The sequence below is a fragment of the Poecilia mexicana genome, unplaced genomic scaffold (genome assembly GCF_051168715.1).
Source record: "Poecilia mexicana isolate PSO_F unplaced genomic scaffold, ASM5116871v1 scaffold_2, whole genome shotgun sequence".
Lineage (NCBI taxonomy): Eukaryota > Metazoa > Chordata > Actinopteri > Cyprinodontiformes > Poeciliidae > Poecilia > Poecilia mexicana.
This window is the reverse complement of record NW_028263371.1, coordinates 29,481,992-29,506,059: the sequence shown is the minus strand read 5'-3', so window position 1 is coordinate 29,506,059 and position 24,068 is coordinate 29,481,992. Positions and strand designations below refer to the sequence as shown.

The window sequence follows — 24,068 nt, the reverse complement described above, 5'->3', positions numbered from 1 at the left end:
TTTGTCTGTTTGGGAACAATGCAGGTGTCACACCGATTCTCCGGGGCTGCACAGAAACATACTCATACAGACAATCAGTCTGTGTCTGGTGAAAGTAAATGACTGGTCGACACATTTTTCATGTAAAAATCGCAGACTTTTGAGGACTCAACGCTGTGGAAATTTTGGTATCAATTTTAGAATGAGGCTTTGAATTTGGAGTTTGGAAAAACCAGAAATGAGGAAGGATTGGATGAAAGAGGAAATGAAGGACACAAGAAAGGAAAGAAATGGAGGAAGAGGGAAGTGAATAAGGACCTTTTTATGAGCCAGAAAGAAAAGAAAGGCACAGGGAAGGACTGAACAAAAAATACAGAAAGAAATGATTCAAGGAAGGATGTTAAGGAAAGAAGGACAGAAAGGATAAAGGAAGGAATTAAAGAATGACATGAAAAAGAAAGACAGAGGGACACAAGGTGCAAAGGAAAGAGCACAAGAAAAGAAATACATGAAGAATTAACCAAAACAAGTAGGGAAACCATGAATTAAAATTGCATGAGACTTCTGCTGTCCATTCTTGCAGAAACTCTGTATTTGATGTCTGTCTTGGACAACGGTGGCTGGAGCCTCTTGGTTGTCCAGAACCCTTCTCGACTCCAACAATCACTCTCACACTTTGAAGTTCTTGGTGATCTGGAAAGCTGTTTGTAATGCTAATATGTCTACCAGCAACTTTTTAGGCTATTGTGAAACAAAAATGCAGCGTCCAAAACAAAACAGTGATATCACTGTCAAAAGTTGGTGCTATGTCCATCCGACATGGCCCATCTGATCAGACTGCATTGTGCATATTTGGAGCAAAAAAACACATTTTGCTGCCAGCCCTGAATCATCCTTGAGCTATTTTGGATTGAACACGCAGCCAGAGTCGAGGTGAAATAGGAAGTACTGCAGGAGAAATTCAGGCTCGGTGCTGTTTCCAAAACCCACCGGCCCGTCAGAGGATTTATTTATGATGCCGCCCGTGTTGGAAAAACACCACAAAGCCATACCAGCTTGTGTGGAGATTAGAAATACAGACTCTTCAATTCATGTGACCTGTTTTATGTTTGCATTGAGGAGGGGGGAAAAAAATCCCACAGGACCTCAAAGTAAAACATGTGACCTCCTCGTACAAGAAACCATGCCATGGTCTTAACTGAGGAACCAGCTGCTGTAAGGTACAGTAAATAACACAGTGAAAGACAGCTCTATGTTTCGGCATCTAATACGGCTCTGTATGCGTGCTAATCTCGCTTCTTAAATACCTGGATTTCCACGGGGAGAGATTAAAACTCAAATCACACAGAGCAAAACCCAGATTAAGCAGTAATGTCAGCACTCACTGCTTTGATAAAATCAATGCTCAGCAGACCAAAACAATCGACAGTCGTAGAACTTTACACTGACTGAGAACAAGCTTAACTGGATTGTGAAATACACACTGTTGACCAAAACTAATGTGGACTGCAGGTCATTAGGCTGAGGTCTGTTGTCCATCATCTCCTCTGATGTTAACAGTTTCCTACACCAGAAACAGCTCTGCTTGCTTCCTCTTTAAACCCAATGCCTATATATGGGCAATCCCTTTGTTCTAACATTTGTTACTGACACATGATTTGGATAAGTTCTTTAAATACTCACCTCTCTTTGGAGAAAAGACTCAACCCTTTCATGAACCTTAGAGGTTGATGTCTTTACGTTGTAAATTAAATACTTGGATCAATATTTTAACTTTAATTTACATTACAAAAAAAAGCATTCATCTGGGAGGATGTGCATGTGTGCAACGTAAAACCTGGTTTTGCTGAGCAGTAACACAGAGTCACTCTAGAGTCTGATAAATCACAAAGAAGTTCACATTTCCAGACCTCCAGGCTTCAAAAGGACTTGTACTTTTGAAGTTTGCTAGATAAGTCTTCCAGCTGTGGAAATACCGGAAAATAGTGGCAATCCCTTTATGCTCATCGAGGTGAAATAGGAATTACTGATGTAGCAGTAGAATTACTGATGTAGCAGTAGTTACTGATACATCAGGGATTTCACATCAACAACCAACAATTTCAAGCATTTTTCTATATCTTTCTCATAGTTTACTGTACGGAAACCTGGCTCCCAGGTTTAGATACCATGCACGAGAAGGCGGCCGCTTAGTGCATTTTTCTTTTATTATTTGGGTTTGGTTATTTTTATGTTGGGGAGTCCATGATTTGATGGAAGTGGCAAGGAGCAAAACGGTAAGCCATAGGTGTGAATTGAGTGTTCATATTGATCCGGAGCGACTCTTGTGTTTTGGAGCCTCGGTCTCATCTACTCACAAGAACTTTCTATTCAAGCACCCTTGCCTTTGTCTTAAGAAGAAACTGTAGCAGAGAACATTTCACTCTTCTCATGAGCCAGAAGGATGGCCCTCCCTCATTGCGTCTCACTTGAATACCTTCAGCCCACTGCTTGATTATGAATGAAGGCGGGGAGAGTAAGGCATGGATGAACCTCTTTTGTGACTAGATGACAAGCTTCAATACATCAAACAAGCACCTACTGATGCAAAGTCGGCGCTATTCTTCTTTTTTTCTTTTTCTTTTTTTCCTCAGGATGAATTAGCCCTCTTCCCTCATTTCTTGCAGAACCGCCATTAAAGATAATCATATATGTCGCATGATGCCCACAAAAGATGGACCAATTTTCAGACGGACAATCGCGGGGTCTAGAAAACGAGCCTGCTGAGACGCTGGGAGAACACGCTGAGGCGTGCTTCAATCAAATCCAAATGCTTCTCATTGTGGAGATGTATGACAGGGAAATTAATTACAAGTAATTATTTGTTCATTCAGCTGCCCTGTAATTTGTTCCCTGCAAGCATCGAAAATAAAAGCTGGGGGTCCCGCATCTGACCCTCGTATATCAGACTCTTGTTGAAACCAACCGAGTACTTGGACTCAGTCCAGATATCTTGAAAGGAAACAGTGAATCAACCCACTCCTCCTTACTACCAGAAAACCTGGGATTCCTGCTCCAGATTCCTCCTTAATCTGAAAAAAAAAAAAAAAAGATTCACAAGAAATCCTAAAAGCAGATTCCTGAAATTCTTTCAAAGCAAGCAACCCCGCAACCGTAACCAGCAGTAGTATTGATCACCACTGGAGTCGTTTTGTGGAGATTTTCGAATTAGCGCAAACGGATATTGAGAGGGCACCCGAAGCCTCTCCATCAAAATATTCAGAGAGGACCATTTCCGAGGCAGTGTTCTCAGCTCCTTCCTAGTGGGGTGAATGGCCTCTCTGTGCAACCTGCCAACTTTCTGCCAATGGCTGCTCTCTTTTACAAGTGAATAGACTGAGTTTAGCCACAGTTAAAAAGACACACTAACATGCCATGGCTGCCCCAACAATGGATGCTCGGGTTGTGTGCCAAACCTAATGATGGCGGCTTGGCCCCGGCGAGAGGAGGTAAAGAGGAGGAATCCTAAAGAGGCGCACAGCTGCACAGATCATCTCGTCTCTGCTCCTGCTGCCTTATCAGTGAACGCCTTTCCTTTTGATTTTCTGGAAGAAACGGTCCAGCCAGGATGGTTGAAGAAGTGTCTCACAACTTTGTGGGAATACATCTTGGAGAAAATCTCTACAAGTTTTGTGCATGATTCCCAGAACATCTTAAAACGACTTGTTTTAGAAAAAAAAAAAGTTCAAAGTCTTTGCAGTAACTTTGCAATAATCTGTCACATCACTGTAGAGGGATTTTGGCAGAATTATTTATGTTCAGTCACATTTTTGTTCAATCACTTTGGAGCATGAAATTAGTCTATTTTAACAGGTGTTTGTCAACAAAATTGACATCTTTGTGCACAATTTTCTCTCCACTGTTGCCACATGCTTGCTCAGGATGCTGCAGAGTCAGTAACGCTTGGGTTTCCTTGGATAACTTTGTACTAGTTGACATTTAAGTGATCAGCTGGATTGGACTGTATTGCTTAATAATTTGGATTCAAATGAACTTTATGTAATTGGATCTGATTCTCATAATATTATTGGATTGCAATGGGGTAAATTTCAATCGTTTCGACCTGGAGATGGCAGTTATTCTTTAAATTGGGGATAGTTGCATTTTCTGTCTTCTTTTGAAAAATTAACCTACCTTGTAACAGTATCACCAGCTGGAGTTGCTCAAATAGATCCTCGCTAGTTTGTAATCACAGCTGCTTCACATACCGGACTGTCGTCACCAACACCGAGCAGGGACCGACAACATTCAGGAGCGCCAGAAAAAAAGACAGAATAATCCATTCAAAGCCACCTCACATGACCAGTGTTTGGGTCACATGACAAGACATGACAACTGAGCAAACTTCGTCCATTCAGGAGGACCACGGGAAAGCAAACAGGTGGACGGCTGCTTCCCAACCCCAGAATGAAGAGTTGTGTTTAGTTTGGTGATTTTTATCCTTCTCAGCGCTATGATGTTCGGATGTTTCAGTAGATTTTCTATTCTGTCCAAGTAGAGTAACTGGCTGGATCCTTTCTGGCAACTTTATTTTTCTTTTTTCTAAAGCCAACTGAGAGTTTACTTGACTGTGTGTTTGGGATCCTTGTCCCAAAAACACTGAAGTCTTTAGTAATTGTAAGGTTCTGTCATCAAAAATGTTTCAGTACACTTCTCCTTTCTTCGTTCTTTCAGTTTATTTGAACCTGCCAGTACCATGTTCTTAAAAGATGGCCCCAAACTAATGCCCCAAACTCTGGCCTCTTCTGACCAGAGTCTGTTCTACTGGTATTTTATTGATTTGACCAGGTGTTTTGCAGCAAACATTAAACAAGTTTAGCATCCTTTTTCTTCAGAAGTGGAGTCTTGTGCAGACCAGGCCTCTCTAAAATGTCTGATTCTTGTTTTTTAATCCTCTGCTAAAATCTTGTAGACAGCACCTGGTCATGGCTGGTTGATAGAAAAACACCTACTTTGAATACCTGTTTCATTTAACTGCCTATGAGGAGGAAAATAACTTTCTGGTCTTTATCGCCAATCAAAGTATAGATTTGTTAATCATAGCAATATATTTTTTCCTACTTCATGTTGACAGGTTCTAATATTTCTTCAGTCTGACAGTTATCAGGCCTGGGTCTGGCTAGTGAAATTGATTAACTACTATTAATTAATATGTTAACAAGGGAGACAATAATGTTTTCACATAGGGCAAGTTTGGTAGATCTGCTTTGTAGATCAAACAGTTTGAAAACTGCCTTTCACATTTACTTGGTGAAATTCTCTGACAAAGTTAGTTTGATGCTCTGAAACATTTCAATATTTCAAATATGTTTTGATATCAAGGATCATATTGGAAACGGAAACTTTGTGGACTCTTTCAGGTTGGCGATATTAGCATCACAACAAGAGCTTAGACCTCATTTCATCAACCACATGCCTCCTGCCTCACTTCTCTCACACAACTTTGGCTGAAAGGGAGCAACAGAAACATCCACCACACATCACCTGATGTCTTTAACAAATGGGTATCCATGCAGAACGCAGCGCATGGAGACGGCGATAAGTTGAAGGCAAAGAGCTTGCAGGAAATGCGGTCATGCACAACAAGGAGAATTACACGCACGGACAGAAAAACACAGCATTTGAACCAACACAGCCAGCTTCTCATGGACCACGTGCCTGCTTAGACACTGCATATTTATAATAACAAAAATAAATTAAAAAAACCCTCACTTACTTGCTCACCATTACATCCAGAGTCTGCAGGAAAAAAACGATAAGCAGTGCAGATCCCGGTGCCTCACATGGCGGGAGGGAAAGAGAGAGGTATGAAAACCACGAGGGGAAACTCGGTACACATCGACACACAGCCGCACGCTGACCGGAGAGGGAGCAGGGAGGTGGAGGGAGGCAGCAGTGTGTGTGTGTGGGTGTGTGTGTGTGTGTGTGTGTGTGTGTGTGTGTGTGTAGGAGAGAGAGATGAAGGGGGCAACAGGGAGGACTGGGCATTTTTGTTTATGCTCAACAAACTGTAAAGTTTCTCCAAAAACTGAGCAACCAGTTTTAGATTTAGTTGAAGATTTTGTGTTAAAAAAGAACTGAATTCATGAGATTTGCAGAAAACAGATTCTCGTGTAAATCCATACTTCCCATATCCATACATGTATCCATACATAAGATCATTATGTGCAATGTTTTCTAAATGCCGAGAAAGAATGAATGGAGACTGATAATGTCTGATTCCATGAACTTATCAAGATAATTAATCTATAGATGTACAATCTCTGCAGCCGCTGCCTCCTGCTGGAGTAAAATGTCTCTGTTTCAGGCTTTAGTTTTCAGAACAACATATTTATTTTCTTATTCTAAATACCAAGCTCTGTATTCAGGAAGCTGAATCCCTGCTTTCATTTCTGAGTTGGCTTTCTTGTGCAGTGCAAACCTTACATTTGACCTTTCACCTGCAACAACTATGCTTTTCACCATGTCACTTCAAATTGTCCTCATCAGGCTTTAGACATAGTGAACACAAACCTCTGCTAAATTAAATGTAGCATGTCACAACTTAGCAATTTGAGGGATGTGACATCTTTTGCAGGGCACTGCATGCTAGATTTGCAATACCGCGTCTTTACGTTGACATATTCGCCAACCCGTCTGTGTCAACAAGCAGAAAATATGACACTTTGTCTGAGACATCGGTCGGGCCTGGCTGCAGAATTGGCTGTCAATCTGATAAGGGGGCAGCGGTGACCTACCGTTCAGAAATTAATGACAGCAATAAATCATGTGGCAGGCTCGTTTGGCTCAACATGTGCGCAGTAGAGCATGAAAGACAAATAACACTTCCCGGCCTCATCCTCCGCTTTCACAGGGTGGACATCCATCTCTCTCAGCCTCAGCCTCGCCACAGCAGAGTCAGCCCCCCAGCCCTCCACTCCCCCACCTTTGAGGATGAATGGCTCGTTTCTGTGTAAACTTCAGGATGACCTCCTTGGGCTGTGTTTTTACGGCGCGCCTGTCACCACAGAGGCTAAAGGATTACAAGCATGGTGAGGGGTGAGCGAAAGTTGTGCTTTGACCAAAACTTCTCACGTCTTCTCACCCGACAGTTTGTCAGTTAAGCGAGTGAAAGTAATCATGGGCAACCACAGTTGTCCATGAATAGGTGAAATCTGTGAATACTTGAGACCTCCTCTAAAACACTTGTAATTGCATATTTTAATAGTTCAAACACCAAACATAACTTAATCTGCCTTAATACGCACAGTGGAAACCATCTCAACACTACTGCAAATGTCTTCCTTACCTCTGCTCTTTAGAATACAACCAATCAGCACCAATGAAAATGAATGGCAGTCAGTGGCGTGTAAAGTAGCTTTTTACCTAGGGATTTTAGCTTCCCGAGCCACATTTTCTACGAAAGATCTGCAAATAGGCTAATTTTCAATATGGAGTCACGTTCCACAGCAAAATCCATGATGACTGAGCTGCGTAGCTACAGCAGTAGTTTGTTAAATTATTGCTCAGACTGTAAATAAGGACATGTTCAATGGATTTTATCGTAGCTGTTTCCTGACTTTTAAGAAGCAACGCACATCTGCCTTATTTGACATGTTCTTATGTCTTTCCTATGTTGAAAAGCTGCCAAGGAAAATGGTCCTCTGCGTCATATTTGTACCTCAGTGAAACTGGCCATCCAAGCACAAATCCTCTACTGGTTTTTGAGACCATAGGGCTGGAACAAGTCATCAATTAACCTGTTGATTATTCTGATGATTAATCAAATAAAAATATTGGCACGCTGCAGATTTTTTTAATTTAAGCCATTTTTTATACGATGTAAAAAATACATTAAAATACTGAAATATCCATTGTTATATGGAAAAAAGCCCATCGATCTTGCACAGCCTCATTAATCTATGATCGGCAGCACTGGAGGCATGAAGTGGCGTCCCAACAACACGTAACCCCCTGCGTCAGCCCCCCTCACCTCCCATCTTTCAATGGACGCCTTGTGCTGCACATAGAGCTGCACTGTGAAGCAGATCTGTGTGTCACAGAGAAATATTGACTTTTAATTCTTCAAACATGCAGCTTACTTCGCGTCGAAGACTGGCTGTGTTGATCTTTGGAAACCCTTACGGCCACTGAGGTCCACCTTTCCGTGGGAGCTGTAAAAAACCCAGCTAGCAAGAGACACACACCCACAATCGTTCACACATTCAGGTGGTTTCCACCGGCACAATAATATGCACAGTGAATCATAAATAAAAACTACATGAAATTCTGGAGAATGTTACGAGAAGTAAGCCCAAGACCTTCACATGAAGTCGTCAAAACAAAACATCTGCTCTGCATCTGCCAGTGTGTCCTTTTTAGATTTTATATGTTGCTCTTCTTCTGGTTTGGAAATAAAAATGCAAAATGGCGCAACTGTGGTTTTCGAGAGCAGGTAGTTTGAGCTATTTTTTGACTTTGGTTGGGATCTCATGCAGTTCCACTTGCTGCCCATTAACCCTTTAAAGGTTTCAGAGGCTGCAGAGAAAGCAGTCTTACATTTAGTCTGCACATCATTAGATTTAAAAAAAAAATTGTATATTTAAGTGAACAGACGTCATGAACGGCGATACACATTGAGACTTGCTACACTTACATGTTTAAATCATTAAACAAATTTTCAAACAATCTGTTCAACCTCATACCACAACTTCTTAAGGTTCTTATTTTTACTAGGCCACTCCAGATTTCTTTATTCTGGTCATTTTACAGGTGCTGCAGATTTTGTGTCCTTTTAAGGGGTGAATGCAGATTCAATGTGCTGAGAATTTCTTGAATCATACCTGCATCACCTTCTGCTGCTTCCCAAACACTCATTTCTATGCTCACATGCTGACGTCGAAACTCTGTTTCCTACAAGACTTACAAGAAAAAGTCTCAACATGTTTGGTTAAACAAATAAAGGTCAAGCACCCCCTTAGAGCCTCCTATTTGTTTTGGCCTGAGTGAGCTAGAAAGGCTAAACGCTCAGCTTCCTGTGAATTACAAAAAACAACTTCAGGCTTCCGCTTTTTCACTTCAGCTTGGTGTGATGCCAGCGCCCAGCTGTGTTTCTGCAAACACCCAGGCAGGACTCAACAGGAGGTTAAATAAACCCCATGGATTAATTTCAACTTTTATTGATTTATTTACCAACTCTCAAGCAAATACTTGCAGGGTTATATGTTCATATCTGAGGTAATATTTACACTTTTAGCTCAAAAAGATTACAGGGAAAAAAAAACACAATAAATTCAAACCTGCTCACTCAGTTCTTGTTTTTAGAATCATTGTGTTGTACGTGGCATAATTACACATCATTCCTATGGTGAACCACAGCAGTTGCAGCATCATGCTGTGACGATGCTTTTCTTCAGCAGGGATCAAACCTCTATCCAGTCAGAGGTGCAGTGGATACTTTAGATCTAGAATGTTCTAGTCAAAGCCTAGACCTGAATCGGATTAAGAATTGATCTCCACAGACGCTTTACATCTATATTTGTTGTGGAAGATACGAAGGATTGACTCATGATGCGAAATAAAAATGCACGCCACACTTTTGAGATTTTGTTTAATTGATTAAAAATTCTGATAAAATACTGCAAGGTTCATATTTCAGACTGACAAAATGACTGATAATGACTGCTCTCTGCAACCCTGACAGTGGATTTTAGACTCTACCACTAGAGGGTGCTGTGGAGTGAGGCTGAATTGTTAAATAACACATTTTGTAGACACAGATCTTTTGATGTTTCACCTTTCTGTTGTTAGAGATGATTAAAATGCTCATAGTGACAGTAGATAATGTTAAATGCTGTTAAGCTTTACTCATATGATTTTCAAAATCAGAAATATCCTAGACACCTAAATAAACTAAGAGATTTAAGATCTATTGGAATGTTTACTAAAGAAGGGAGTTTGTAAGTTTTTTTTTTTTTTCCTTGTACCAACCGATCGGTTTTGAAAGGCAATTACAGGTACATATTTGAAGCATGATTTGCTACCATCTAGTGGATAAAAATGTATAACGTCTCCAAAAACCCTACAGGTAAAATTAGATATATTAGAATATTGTCTAACCCAAAATTGAGTTTTTCAAAACATTGCATTGTTACATAAGGCCATTAAGAAAGTTACTACTTCCTCCAGTCATTAGGATTATAGATTATCTTCCTTTATTCAAAACACACCTGTTCAAAATTGATTTTTCACTTTACACATGGATTTGAGCTGTTGTCAGATCGTTGCTTTTTTAAATTAACTGTTTTGTTGATAATTCGTTTATTTGTTCTTCGTAAGGTGGCCTTGGGTTTTAGCAAGGCGCACCCTACAATAAAATGTGTTATTGGTATTATTACAGTCATGAGGCGGTCATACAGCAACAATCTAAAGTCAGAGACCTTTTCAGATATGCTGGAAGACTGACCTCTATCTGAGATCCTTCTTGCCCACAATGACTGAAAATAATTGGATGATATGAATTAGATAACTTTTAAATTCCTTTTAGGATGAAAAAATTATATTTTTAATTGAAGTCACAGATTCTACTATTTTGTTGCGATTTCTGTGGGTCTATTGGAGTCCTGGAGACAAATAACCAAGTTATTATCATAATAGCACCATTACATTCATGTTTTTATTCTCTTAGCATTGACGTAATAAACTCCCGCGCTTTGACAGTTCACTGGTAGCCAATGCAAACAATATATTCACGTTTCTGTGTCGCATTAGCCAATAAGGATATGGAGTCCCTATTGGCCAATAGCGAGCGCCCGCTGCTAAGTCCGTGGTCCAATAGTCGGTGGGTAGAGTTGCTAGAGCCAGCCAATGGTGCGGTCTCTAAATTGTGCGGCCAAAGCTGCGTCTGCCGGGTTCATTTCGCCGCTTCTCCACCCGGCTGGTCTTTTTTGGATCTAACCGCAATGGCGGAACAGCAGCAGTTCTACCTCTTGCTGGGGAACCTTATGAACGCTGACAACAATGTCAGGAAACAGGCAGAGGTAAGACGAGACACGGTTTTGGAAGAGTGTAGAAAACAAGCTAACTGCCGATAGCCGTTGAGCTTGGCCGCGCGCTGCTAGCTCTCGCGGCAGACTCGGTAGCCCACGTGTGATGTGAACCCGAGCAACGGCCAGCTAATGGCTAACTACTACCGTGTTGCGTAGTTAATGTGAACCCAAACATGTCGTGGGGATGCTAGATATTTTATGCTGCGTTGGAAACGCGTCAGTGTTTGTCTTAGTGGCGCTAAGGAGCGCTGGTAGAAAGCGAAAGGAACCCGTTTCTTACCTCCTAATCTCAAATCTCCAGCTGACAGGAAGTAGTGTGGAGCTAAGCGGCTACCACATCGCTTCTGCTAGCTTCGATTAGCTCCAAGCACACTACTTACAAGCTAAACATGGACATTAAAGCTTAGTGTGACCCCATAGGTTACAATAGGTCTATTATGATACACCACAAACCCACACATGGATGCCGTGATAATAGTCAGATTATTCAAAGGGTGACGTATGCTGGCATTAATTAAGTAAACGGCCTTTGGTGTTTTTAACTAAAAACTTGAAGTTTCAGGACGTATCGTCGCTTTTCACTTCATTGCAATGCTACTCATGAAGTCATTTTGTTACTACCCAGACCCGGTAGATTAGTTTGGCTGAGGATTTTGCTGTGCTTGTGACTAAGCTGGCCTGTTCCCTTTCTTCCCCCTCCCCACACACAAACACCATCACCATGAGCCTCTTTACCGCGGCAAAGCATTGTTATGTTTCCCTCCCTGGTAGCCGACTTTTGGATGAGGTAGTTGAATCTTATCACCCTCCCCCGTCACTGGGAGTCAGCGCTTTCCTTTATAAAGCACAGCCAGCCTGTCGCAATACTAAGCTCATTGGTATTCATCCGGGATGGAAACTTCCCCGTTCTGTCCTGCACACCATAATGGGGAATTGATCCAGATGTCAAAATGCTAAAACTTATTTTAATAGATGTAAAATAACTTCTTAATATTTAGGTTTTAATCCTGTAGCTGAATGGGAATTGAATGATTTTGAATGTGCCTTTCATTTTTTTTATTTAAGCATGTTTGCTGAGTGTGACTGAGGTTAGTCAGGAAGCCTGTTTTTTTTAAGAGGATATGCAAAAGTTTAGTTGGTGTCATGTTTTGACCTTTACTCCAGACAAATGAATCCTTCCAATAAAAAAATCAAAATGACGATACAGACATGTTGAGTTATTCAAAGAAATGGTGTGTAACCCAAATTAATCATTTATGGAAAATGTGAAAAAGTCTGCAAGAATGTTAACAGAAAACCAAATGTGTCCTACTTGTAACTAAGGCTGATGCAATAAGAAACTAATCAATAGCATGCTAAATTTAAATTGAGCGCAGTAATTAACTTTTTCAATACTTTTTAATGGGATTGATTGTTTTTTTAGACTAATTTTAAAGCTTTAGTCTTTGAGAGGGCGACCTGACATTATTAAGCCTTTTTTTATCATTGTATCACTTGAAAATGGTCACAAGACAATCGCAGTAAGTACCAGGTCACTTAATCATCAAGCAAAATTGATTGTGAGAGGCTTAATTGTAACAAAGGGAAGTCACTGGCATTGTGCAGCTCATTGAATGTCGATTGCACTTTTTCAAGAATGCAGACATTAAATGAGTTTGACATGAAAACTCTTTGGTACCTCGTAACACTGCAACTTGTCAGGCAACCAAAAATCATGTCTTTTACTGGCGTTGCCCATTGTTTATGCGGACTGTAATGGATACTCAACTCAAAAACATTGCTGTTTGAAATTCCATGTGCTTAGTAAGGAATCTGATTTCATCACAAAAGTGTCGTCACACTGGTGCCTCTCCCTGTTGTTTGCAATGCAAACATATTCACTCTGCTGCACCCAGGAGTTAATCCCATTTTTGTGTTTTTGTTCTCTTATCAGATAAAGTTGATTGAATTTACCTTATATTCCACTCATATCTTAACTGCATCTTCAAAGCACACATTCAAGGTACCGCTGCATCCCCAAAGAGCCTCCAGTGTGCCTGCAATTCCTATTTGTTTTTAACCAGGCTAACTGCTTCAAGTTCAAGCTAAACATGATGCAAATACAAAAAATAAAAATATAAATGGCTCTTAAAGTTCAGGATCTGACTTATAAATATTTAGAATGTCACATCCCTTTAGTGCAAAAGAGAAAAAGCTCTACTAAGTTGAGGGAGAAATTAGGCAAAAGAGGCTTACAGTTGTTTATATTATGAATAAATACGGTAAAGTGGAATTTGGTTATCTAAGTAATTTCATGTCTGCTTTTTTCCTGTTGTCAAACAGCTTGTTTTTTGTTGTTTTTTTTTCTTACATTGTATCAAAACACCAGTGATGACGCTTTCGTCTGGCATCCAAGTAATGAAAGAAACTGGATTTTTCTTTCCCCAAAGAGTTCAAAGGAAATATGTCCGACTTATCGCTGTGCACTTTCTTCTTTTTTTTCTTTTTCTTCGCAGGAAACTTATGACAATATCCCAGGCCAGAACAAAATCACATTCCTGCTGCAGGCCATCAGAGATGCATCAGCTGCAGAGGAGGTTTGTACATTAAATCCAAATGTGTCGAGTTGTTTCAGTCTGCAGCAGTGAGGACAAACCGGTGCTGTCTACAACCAAATGCGGTTATTAAAGTGTCCAGGGAGCACTAAGGGCATCTGAAGAATCCAGTTGTCGCATGCGGGATCTCACCACAGCCTGACAGCGTTGTCGCCTCATGACTCATCGTGTTACCATTTGGTTAAGTTGACTGTGACTCCACCAGCTGCTCGGCCCCTCGTGCTTCCTCCCTTTTCCTTTACCTCAAGGCTGATATTTTTAGACTTTTTAGAAACGGGAGCAGGCAGCGAGGTGCTGGGGGGAGTGACTCTGCTTTTTAAGATGTTGCAACTTCTCTCAACCTTGACGTTTTATGTTGCATGTATTGGGTTTTTTTTTTTTTTTTTTTTTAGGTTGAGCTTTGTTTTTCTCTCCTCAGGTCAGGCAGATGGCGGCGGTGCTGCTGCGGCGGCTGCTGTCGTCTTCCTTTGAGGAAATCTATCCAGGTTTGACGCTGGCGATGCAGACGGCCATCAAGACGGAGCTGCTGTCCAGCATCCAGCAGGAGGCGTCGCCAAACATTCGCAAGAAGGTCTGCGACATCGCAGCTGAGCTCTGCCGCAACCTCATTGGTAAAGTCAGACGTTTCAACAACCTTTTAATATTTTACTCCACAAGCCAGGTTGTCGTACATCTCAGTGGTCTGTTGATCAAATATTTTGTCTTTTTGGTAATTTTCAACTCTAGATGATGATGGGAATAACCAGTGGCCAGAAGTACTGAAGTTCCTCTTTGACTCTGTGAACTCGGATAACGTTGGTCTGCGAGAAGCCGCCCTTCACATATTCTGGTGAGCTCTAGCTGCCTTCACCCGCCTGTCCATTCAGAAAGACGTCCCAGTGTCTGATGCTCTTCCCTGTGCTTTAGGAACTTCCCAGGAATCTTTGGCAACCAGCAGCAGCACTACCTGGAAGTTATCAAGCGCATGCTTGTTCAGTGCATGCAGGACCAAGCAAACCCACATGTAAAAACCCAGCAACATGTCTGCTGCCCTTTCAGTTTTACCAACAAGAGATTATACGAGTTTTTGTTTTATGCCTCCAGATTCGCACCTTGGCAGCTCGGGCAGCGGCATCGTTTGTTCTGTCCAACGAAGGCAACACAGCTCTGCTGAAGCATTTTGCCGACTTGTTGCCTGGAATCCTGCAGGTAGGATTCTACACTGCATGTTGATGCATTTTTTTTCCCACCACAATATTTCATATTGCAAACTTTGTACAGGACTGCTAGAATCCTTGAAATGCTTGAATTTCAATAAGGTGTTTTCAAGGTTTGTAAACTGTTTTTTTCTGTATGAAATCCTTGAAAGTGGTTGATATTCAAACTGCACAGTTTTATAATGAAGTGCAATCTGAACATTTGCAGTTGTAACCAGATATTTTAAGATGAATAAGATTTTTTTTTTTCACTGAAGTTGAATCAGACTAAATTTCTTTCTGCACAGCATCCTAAACCAGTCAGTAATTTTACCATTAAATGCCTCAACCAAAGAAACTGAGCTAAAATCTGCAAAAAGAGCAAATCAGAACAAACTGAAATGCTGCCACCTGTGAAAACGTGTCAAAATGACAGGTGCTTCAATGCAATGATTTCACTATTGAATATTTTCCTGATGGCATGAAGCTCAAACTAGCATCTGTCTTTTCATGGTCAGGCGGTGAACGAGTCATGTTACCAAGGAGACGACTCTGTGCTGAAGTCTTTGGTGGAGATCGCAGATACGGCCCCCAAGTACCTGAGACCCAACCTGGAGGCGACGCTGCAGCTCTGCCTGAAGGTGCGTTCGGTTTAGTCGCCCTGACGTCAGAAACCACATCAAACCCTGACCCGTTTGCTTAACCTGCTGTCCTGTCCCCTCAGCTGTGTGCTGACACAAACCTGACCAACATGCAGAGGCAGTTGGCCTTGGAGGTTATCGTCACGCTATCGGAGACGGCGGCGGCCATGCTGAGGAAACACACGGCTATCGTAGCGCAGAGCGGTGAGGATGCGGCTCGTCGTCTAGAAGCAGTATTTTTATTTTTTTGTCTAGTTTCTAGTGAAAATACCTTTGTACACTTGGAATAAGACAAAACTAACTTACTAAGTAACTCTTCAACAAGTAACTGAATATTTTAAGCAAATTATTCCTTAATATTGATGTAGATTTTTTTTTTTTGTTTAAAATGTTTTGTTCGAAGTAAAATAATTTCAGTTGAACTAGAACTTTTTAATCAATGTCAAGGAATTATTGACTTAAAATAATCATCTTCTTGCTCAGAAGTTACTTGAAAGTTATTTTTGTGTACTAAGATACTAGACAAAAACACTTTGTAAGAGTTTCTGTTTTTTGTTGCATTGGTCTCATTTTCTAGTTGCTAAAACCTTTTAATCCCAGTTCCCCAGATGCTGACCATGATGGTGGACCTCGAAGATGACGATGAGTGGGCCATGGCTGACGAACTAGAGGATGATGACTTTGACAGGTAGGCTGCAGCGCCACCTGCTTCACCTGCAGTGCAGGAAGTGTAAATGGCTCATTTCTGACTGTCTGTTGTTGCTCATCAGCAACGCTGTGGCTGGGGAGAGCGCCCTCGACAGAATTGCCTGCGGTTTGGGAGGGAAGATCATTTTGCCCATGATCAAGCAGCACATCATGCAGATGCTGCAGAACCGTAAGTAAAGGTGCTCAATGTAGATGTATTTTTTAAATTTAACATCTTAGTCTTGGCCTTAAGTTTTATTTGTTTCCATCTGTCAACAGCTGACTGGAAGTACCGTCATGCTGGGTTGATGGCTCTGTCTGCGATCGGTGAAGGTTGCCACCAGCAGATGGAGGCCATTCTCCAAGAGATAGTCAGCTTCGTCCTCCTCTTCTGCTCTGATCCAGTAAGAAACATTCAAGTTTCCATACGTTCGCCATGTGCAGATTGATAAGTTAATGGTGCTTCTTTTAGGGGTTACATTGTGGGTTTCCTGTTATAATGTAGGATAAATATTGTCTCAAATATGGTCCATTTAATTTTTATTGGTGGCTTAAGTTGTTCTGACTTCAAACTGATTTTGTTAAAGCAAAATACTGCTGCACACTTTGTTTTTGGCAAGAGGCTCAGGGAAATCTAGAGTCTAACCTGTACAAGTTGGGTTTTTATTTATTTATTTTTTTACATTTAGTAGTTTGAACTGTATACAAACTATACACACAACCAAACGTTTTGGCTTGCAGGCAAAAACTGACCACAAATTAGATTTTTTTTTTTTGTTTCACCTACAGTAAAATAAGCACACAGTGTTTTCATTTTGTTCAAATGTCTTATCAAAACGCACATTGTTCTAGTTTTTGGTTTTGAAATTTTGACAAGAATTGGATTTGCATCACTCTTCAAAAGCATACTGACTTTTGCAGAGATAAATACTTGGTGTAATTAAAACTTTCCATTTCAACTGGTCTGAAAAATCTTGCCCAATTAAAAAAGTCAGTCTGTGCTTCTTGTTGAGTTTGTCCTCTTTTCTCCATTCTCAGCACCCAAGAGTCCGTTACGCTGCCTGCAACGCCATTGGACAGATGGCCACAGACTTTGCTCCAACCTTTCAAAAGAAGTTCCACGATAAGGTACCAGGGAAGACGATTAACTTCTGCAAATGTTTGTTCCAGGAGGAATAAAAAGTGAACTTAACGACTGTAACTCGTGGCAGGTTATCTCAGCTCTGCTGCAGACGATGGAGGATCAGAGTAACCCGCGGGTCCAGGCGCACGCCGCCGCTGCGCTCATCAACTTCACAGAGGACTGTCCCAAATCCCTGCTGATTCCATACCTGGACAGCCTGGTGCAGCACCTTCACGTCATCATGGTGGCCAAGCTGCAGGAGGTAGTAAACGCCCCCACTGAGTGAGGACCGTTCAAACCGTTTGAAAGCTTAACGTCGGTTCTCTTCGCGTTGCCAGCTGATCCAGAAAGGAACCAAGCTGGTCCTGGAGCAGGTGGTGACGTCCATCGCCTCGGTGGCCGACACGGCCGAGGAGAAGTTTGTGCTGTACTATGACCTCTTCATGCCCTCGCTCAAGCACATTGTGGAGAACGCCGTGCAGAAAGAGCTGCGGCTGCTGCGGGGGAAGACGATAGAGTGCATCAGTCTGATCGGTCTGGCTGTTGGCAAGGACAAGGTATGTTTTGGGGCCTGAATGTGTGAGCCAACCGCTTTCCATACAGCTTGAGACAATCCCATTTGTTTGTGCTTTGCTAGTTCATGCCGGACGCCTCTGCAGTGATGCAGCTGCTCCTTAAAACCCAGACGGACTTTAACGACCTGGAAGACGACGATCCTCAGGTGGGAGAGTTCAATTATTAATGTTTGTTTTTTTTTTAAGCTATTCTGACAGAATCTGTTTGTGCTTTAGATTTCCTACATGATATCAGCCTGGGCCAGGATGTGCAAGATCCTGGGGAAGGAGTTTCAGCAGTACCTCCCTGTGGTGATGGGGCCCTTAATGAAAACCGCCTCCATCAAACCCGAAGTGGCTCTCCTCGACAGTAAGCAACCAAAACAAATATTGTTTGTTCCCATTGGAGATGAGTTCTGTTTTCTAATTTCATTTCCAAAATGAAGATGCATGACTGACGATGCGTTCACTGTAGCTCAGGACATGGAAAACATATCTGAGGAGGAGGGATGGGAGTTTGTGAACCTGGGAGACCAGCAGAGTTTTGGAATAAAGACAGCCGGCCTGGAGGAGAAGGCCACTGCCTGCCAGATGCTGGTGAGCAGAAAACTATTTATGATTCATGTGTGATGAGAAATTGTTGTTTTGATCAGCCTGATTGTTGCTGGTTTTCAGTTCTGTTAATAAGCTGCTGCTGCTTCTTCTTCTTCTTCTAGGTGTGTTATGCCAAAGAGCTGAAGGAGGGTTTTGTGGAGTACACAGAGCAGGTGGTGAAGCTCATGGTTCCTCTGCTCAAGTTTTACTTTCACGATGATATCCTTTCTTAACCTTTAAAATTTCAAGTACCGTATTTTCCGCACCTTCAATGAATGGCCTATTTCAAAACTTTTTTCATATATAAGGCGCATAGAATAGACACTACAGTTAGGGTTGCCACCCGTCCCGTATTGAACCTACAGGACGCGATTTGTTCTGTACTCTATAAATATGGATGTGTAATAATAAAGAAGTGGTCCCCAAGTACTTTATATAGGAGGCTGCCCCAGTCATTGTTTCACTCACGGTGTTGCGATATTTTGCCCAACTGCTTTCTGGGTAACAGACCAACCAACATGCTGCCGCTGCAGTCTCTGTCTCTCTTCCCTCGCCCCCTCCTGGCTTTAAATGTATAGGGGCTGGTCCCTTGGTAACCCTAGTGAAGCACCCCGGATGAATGTCTAAAGCCACTTTGTTGACATAAAGAATGTCAACAAAACAGTCCGACTCTGGTTGGCGAGGAGAGCCTTCCGCCACTGGGTTGGGGCGTGGCTGGACGATGGTCACCCTTCTCCGTTCGCGCACAGCATGTTGGTGGAGAACGTGGTGCTAAATGACCTGCAGACGACCTGATTCTAGACAGTTGGTGAGTAGATAGGTCAGCCAAACTTTATTAACAAACCAGCGTTCTGACAACTATCCCAGCATGCAACGCGCGGTTCTTCTTCTACAGGCGAAAATAAAGTTGGCGGCTGCTTACCGTAGTTGCTAGAGCTGTTGTGGCTCAGTATTGTTCCATATATAAGGCGCACTGTCGGCTTTTGAGCAAATTAAAGGTTTTTATGTGCTCCTTATAGTGCGGAAAATACAGTAATGTTCTTACTTGTTGTTTTAGTAGGTGACTAGACTTGTAAAACTTGATTCCATGCTCCATTTTTGTTTGTGTGTTACACTGAGTGCAGTAAGTTAATAGTAAATATCTTTGCTAAAAAAATGGGACTAAAATGAGATCAGGACTGTTGAAAACATAGAAATGGCAGATGTTTTTCTTTAACCGTGTAACGTGTGAGAGTGGCTGCGGCTGAGTCCATGCCGCTGCTGCTGGAGTGCGCCCGGGTTCGGGGACCAGAGTACCTCACCCAGATGTGGCACTTCATGTGTGACGCGCTCATCAAGGCCATCGGCACGGAGCCTGACTCGGACGTCCTTTCTGAAATCATGCATTCTTTCGCCAAGGTGAGTCTCAACGCCTCTGTTCCACCAACATGTATCAAAGAAACAAGTCAGGCTTTACCAACCTGGGCAGGGGCAGGTTTTTGCTGCTAAATTATCCAGTAATTTAACAACAAGAAAGATATTTCTCTTCAATGTGTTGTGTTGTTTTTTTTTTTAGCAGTTAGATTGACGCCAGTGTTTCAGTGGGCCAACTTTTTTTTTTTTTTTTTTTTTCCTCCACATTATAACCTTTTCCAGCATCCCACAAAGCTGTTCTGTTTGAAACCAAAATTAACCAAGAGTGCTTTGTCATCCATTCCTGGCACGCCCCTAGATCTGATGCACAAGTGACATTTGAAAATGGAATACAAAGGTTCCAGACAAAAATGTGTAAAAACTAAATTTGTGATGAATTGCATTGACACATTACACATTAAAGTCCCAACCCCAGTTTTAAAGTGTAATCGCTGCAACGTGATGCTCGCTTATTGTTTTTATTCTGGAAAATCACTGCTTTTACTTTTACAGCTGGAATTTCTCTTCTCTCATTCCCACATAAACTGCTGTTGGAAATCCTTCCAGTTGCACATTTCCACAAATTTTGGCTTTTTAAGCCCTAAACTGTTATAAAAAAGTCAATCAAGAATGAACCAAAATGCATTTTGAATATTATATTAAGAAATTAAGCAAAAAAATATAGCAATGACCCCCCTGGATAGTCTAGGGAAGTGAAGAAAATATGACTGCACATCACTTTTAGTATCCACCAGCCTCTTACAAAGATTGGAGCTAAAGGGAGGATCTCACCAGTTTCACTTCACAACTCTGGTATTTGCACCTGCAGACTGTGACCTTGGGTGGTTCAAACCCAGTTCAGAAATGCCCTTTATTATGCGTTTCCAGTGAACTGCCTCCCTGTGGTAGCTATAGAGTGCTTTATAGCTAAAATTGATTGCTTGATTGATTTTAAATAAAACAGAGTTTGACATAATATTCTTTTGGATGAATATTCTGGTTTTTAATCGCATACTAATTCCTCCTTTTTGCCTTGGAGTGGAAATAAATACAACCAGCTTTATGGGGAAAGTTCTGTAAGATCAAATATGCAGAGGTGTTGCCTGTGTGTTTTTGTTTTGATGGGTATTTTGTCTGTCCAGTGCGTTGAGTTGATGGGAGACGGCTGTTTGAACAACGAGCATTTTGAGGAGCTGGGCGGTATCCTTAAAGGGAAGCTGGAAGAGCACTTTAAAAACCAGGAGCTCAGGCAAGGTGAGGCTGAACCAACCACATACAGTCTCCTGTTAAAGTGTAGCGTGTGCTCCGAACACCGTATCCACACGTGATGTGAAAATGTTTTTGCCTCACAGCCAAAAGACAAGATGAAGACTACGACGAGCAGGTGGAGGAAACCCTACAGGATGAGGTTAATATAACATTTATAATTTTTTATTTTTTGTGTGTGTGAGAAAGTGTAAAAGATTTTCTTCTGGACTCTTAAGTGTTTTTTCACTTGATTTTCAGGATGAGAACGACGTGTACATCCTGACCAAAGTGTCGGACATCCTGCACTCTGTGTTCAGCAGTTATAAGGAGAAGGTTCTGCCTTGGTTCGAGCAGCTGCTGCAGCTCATCGTCCAGCTAATAGTGAGTCCTTTGTTGTTTCTGTTGAGTGTTAAATGATCCAAACCTCAGCTGATTGGCTCTACCGACACGTTTCGCATCACTTCAGTGTCCCAACAGGCCATGGGCCGACAGGCAGTGGGGTCTGTGCATCTTTGACGACGTCATCGAGCACTGTAGCCCCTCCTCTTTCAAGTACGCCGAGTATTTCCTGCGGCCGATGCTTCAGTCGCTTTGCGACACGAGTCCCGAGGTTCGGCAGGCCGCTGCTTATGGTGTCGGGGTGATGGCTCAGTATGGCGGCGACAGCTATCGTCCTTTCTGCACAGGTAGGGAGATGCCAGCTAATCTCGACTTGTCACCACCTCTACAGCTTTTAGTTTAACGTTTGGCTTGTTGTTGCAGAGGCGCTCCCCCTGCTGGTCGCCGTCATCCAGGCGGCTGATTCTCGGTCAAAGGAGAACGTAAACGCCACAGAGAATTGTATCTCGGCGGTCGGGAAGCTCATGAGGTTCCGGCCGGAATGCATTAATGTCAATGAGGTTCTTCCTCATTGGCTCAGCTGGCTGCCGCTCAAAGAAGACAAGGAAGAGGCAGTTCACACGTTTGACTTCCTGTGTGACCTCATTGAAAGGTAGGCCTGTTATCCATCATCCTTCCACATCTGTGTCCGTTATCCACAAGGTTACCTTTTAAAACGGCTTAGAAGAGACGGTTTTTAAAATTTGGGTTTGGAAACATTTGGAGTATGACTCTGGAACACTTTGAGGTTATCAGGTCAACCTATGGACTTCTCTTCTCCACAGCAACAACCCAATTGTCCTTGGGCCAGAAAACTCCAACCTCCCTAAAATTTTCCTCATCATAGCTGATGGCGTCGCAAACGAATCTGTTAAAACTGAAGATGCCTGCACCAAACGGCTCGCAAACGTCATCCGTCAAGTACAGGTAAGCAAGAGCAATGGCCCTATAAGATCTGAGAGGTTTTTTTTTCTTTTTTTTTTTTTTTGCTTTCCTTTCTGGACAAAAAAAGAAAACTAATTGAAAATGACATAATATTTTCACAAAGTGGCTTTCATCATCCTTTCCATGAGTCGTAATGTAGGCTACAAAATTGTTTAATTACAAGAGTGTAGTCATCATATTAATGAAGATGCACTTTTACCTGAAGATTGTCGTAAAATTACAAGATGACCAATTTAATGAGAAAAAAGTTTATGTAAGGTTAACTAGCTTAGTTGGTTGGCTGGTTCTTTGAAATTCTCAGTTGTTGGCACAGTTATTTCAAAGTTCTGTTACTAAAAATATTTTGATGCTGGTACATTAAAAGATAAAATATTTCCTTATCTGTCTTCCTTATCTAGAACCCAAGGTATAACTTAAATTTTTAGTTTTCATCTTGATGTTCTATTGTTACAGCTTAAAACTTCATTCTTATATTATTTCTAGTGTCATTCTGATAATACTGCCTGGCCCTACGTTCCTAAATGTTTGTGCGGTTCGCATCTAACGGGGAGTATAAATGTAATCAGAAGTTCTGTTTTTTCCTCTCCAGGTGTCTGCAGGATTATGGACGCAATGCGTTTCCACCCTGAACGAGACGCAGCAGAAAGCCATCCAGGACCTCCTGAACACTGCCTGAACCTGGACCTGTCACCCTGTCATCTTCCTTTCCGTTCTCCAAAAAGCCCATGAAGAAACGTAGAGCTCCTGGATCTCTTCCATACACTCCCTGACCTCCCTCCTGCTCTGTAGTGTATGGATGCCAGATTCACCCTCATCTTCACCTTCGCCTGACTAACATAAAAAACCGAAGCTCAGCTATCTGTTGGGGGGGAGAGCAGGTTAGATCTTTGCGATGGGAGGACATTGGCCACCAACCTTAAAGACTTTCTTCCTCTACTCAAGAAAGTGAGATTAAAAGTTAAGCTGTCGCCCCATCTCTTATCTGGACGCTTCCTTTCGAGCCATTCCCCAACTTGTCTTGCTTCTCCACCCAGAAGGGGCTCAAAGTCACCCAACTCATTGGACTGCAGACACGAGGGTGGCAGGACATTATTCTGGACTGAGCTGCTCAAAGAGGTGGAAATGCACACTGGGCAACCACTGCCTGTGTCCTGTGAAATTTTTTTGTATTTCTTTTTCTTGTTCCGTGTTCAAAGTCGGCTGAAGTGGGGGAGGAATGGCCTCCGTCTCCCACGGTTGACCAGATGTATTTGAAAACGGCATGTTAAGTGGCTAGCTCAAGAAAATACAAATGGTTAGGTTATTTGCATCATTTGACGTCTGGGAAGCGGTTTTCCTTAATAGCCTTCACTGGAAGTTTGAACGGTTCCCGGATCCTTCGGGTAGCAGACGAAAGACGGGGGTGGTTCTTCAGAGACTCGTTCTGTAGTTGGTTGACGCCTCGAAGCAAGTTGACTGTAAAAAGAGTGCGACCTTAACTCCCGACCTTCTGGTTTTGACCCTTTGCAGTCCTGCAGATGTGAAATGGAAACTACAAATAAAATTACATTGAGGACTTCTGAGATTGTTTTATTTAAAATCTTAGTGTGCACATACTCTGCAAGAAATTAGTGTATATTAAGTGTTTTTTTTATTGTTTTTTTTAAACACAGGTAACTATGAGAAACGAGACGCTGTATCTCAACATTTTTC

The 24,068-nt window shown here is 42.0% G+C and overlaps 1 protein-coding gene across 1 annotated transcript; it reads left to right on the top strand.

Annotated features, from left to right (window-relative positions):
• Positions 1–10,850: 10,850 nt before the first annotated feature.
• On the top strand, positions 10,851–23,931 carry ipo5 (importin 5). The gene is made up of 26 exons (XM_015001541.2): positions 10,851–11,036; positions 13,541–13,621; positions 14,058–14,250; positions 14,366–14,468; positions 14,546–14,642; positions 14,723–14,827; positions 15,333–15,455; positions 15,539–15,659; positions 16,056–16,143; positions 16,226–16,332; positions 16,422–16,546; positions 17,181–17,270; positions 17,354–17,527; positions 17,604–17,822; positions 17,903–17,986; positions 18,057–18,189; positions 18,295–18,416; positions 18,536–18,632; positions 19,639–19,811; positions 20,948–21,059; positions 21,158–21,213; positions 21,312–21,434; positions 21,520–21,739; positions 21,816–22,044; positions 22,217–22,358; positions 22,966–23,931. Exons 1-26 carry the CDS (start codon positions 10,959–10,961, stop codon positions 23,050–23,052), a joined length of 3,282 nt encoding a protein of 1,093 aa, XP_014857027.2. The 5' UTR covers positions 10,851–10,958; the 3' UTR covers positions 23,053–23,931.
• Positions 23,932–24,068: the final 137 nt, after the last annotated feature.

What these genes read in the sequence shown, in the direction of transcription:
- ipo5 (XM_015001541.2), top strand. Translation starts at nt 10,959, where the DNA reads ATGGCGGAACAGCAGCAGTTCTACCTCTTGCTGGGGAACCTTATGAAC. An exon ending in TGGCTGTTGGCAAGGACAAG is followed by an intron (nt 17,823 to 17,902) that starts GTATGTTTTGGG and finishes GTGCTTTGCTAG; the next exon opens with TTCATGCCGGACGCCTCTGC. An exon ending in TCATGCATTCTTTCGCCAAG is followed by an intron (nt 19,812 to 20,947) that starts GTGAGTCTCAAC and finishes TTGTCTGTCCAG; the next exon opens with TGCGTTGAGTTGATGGGAGA.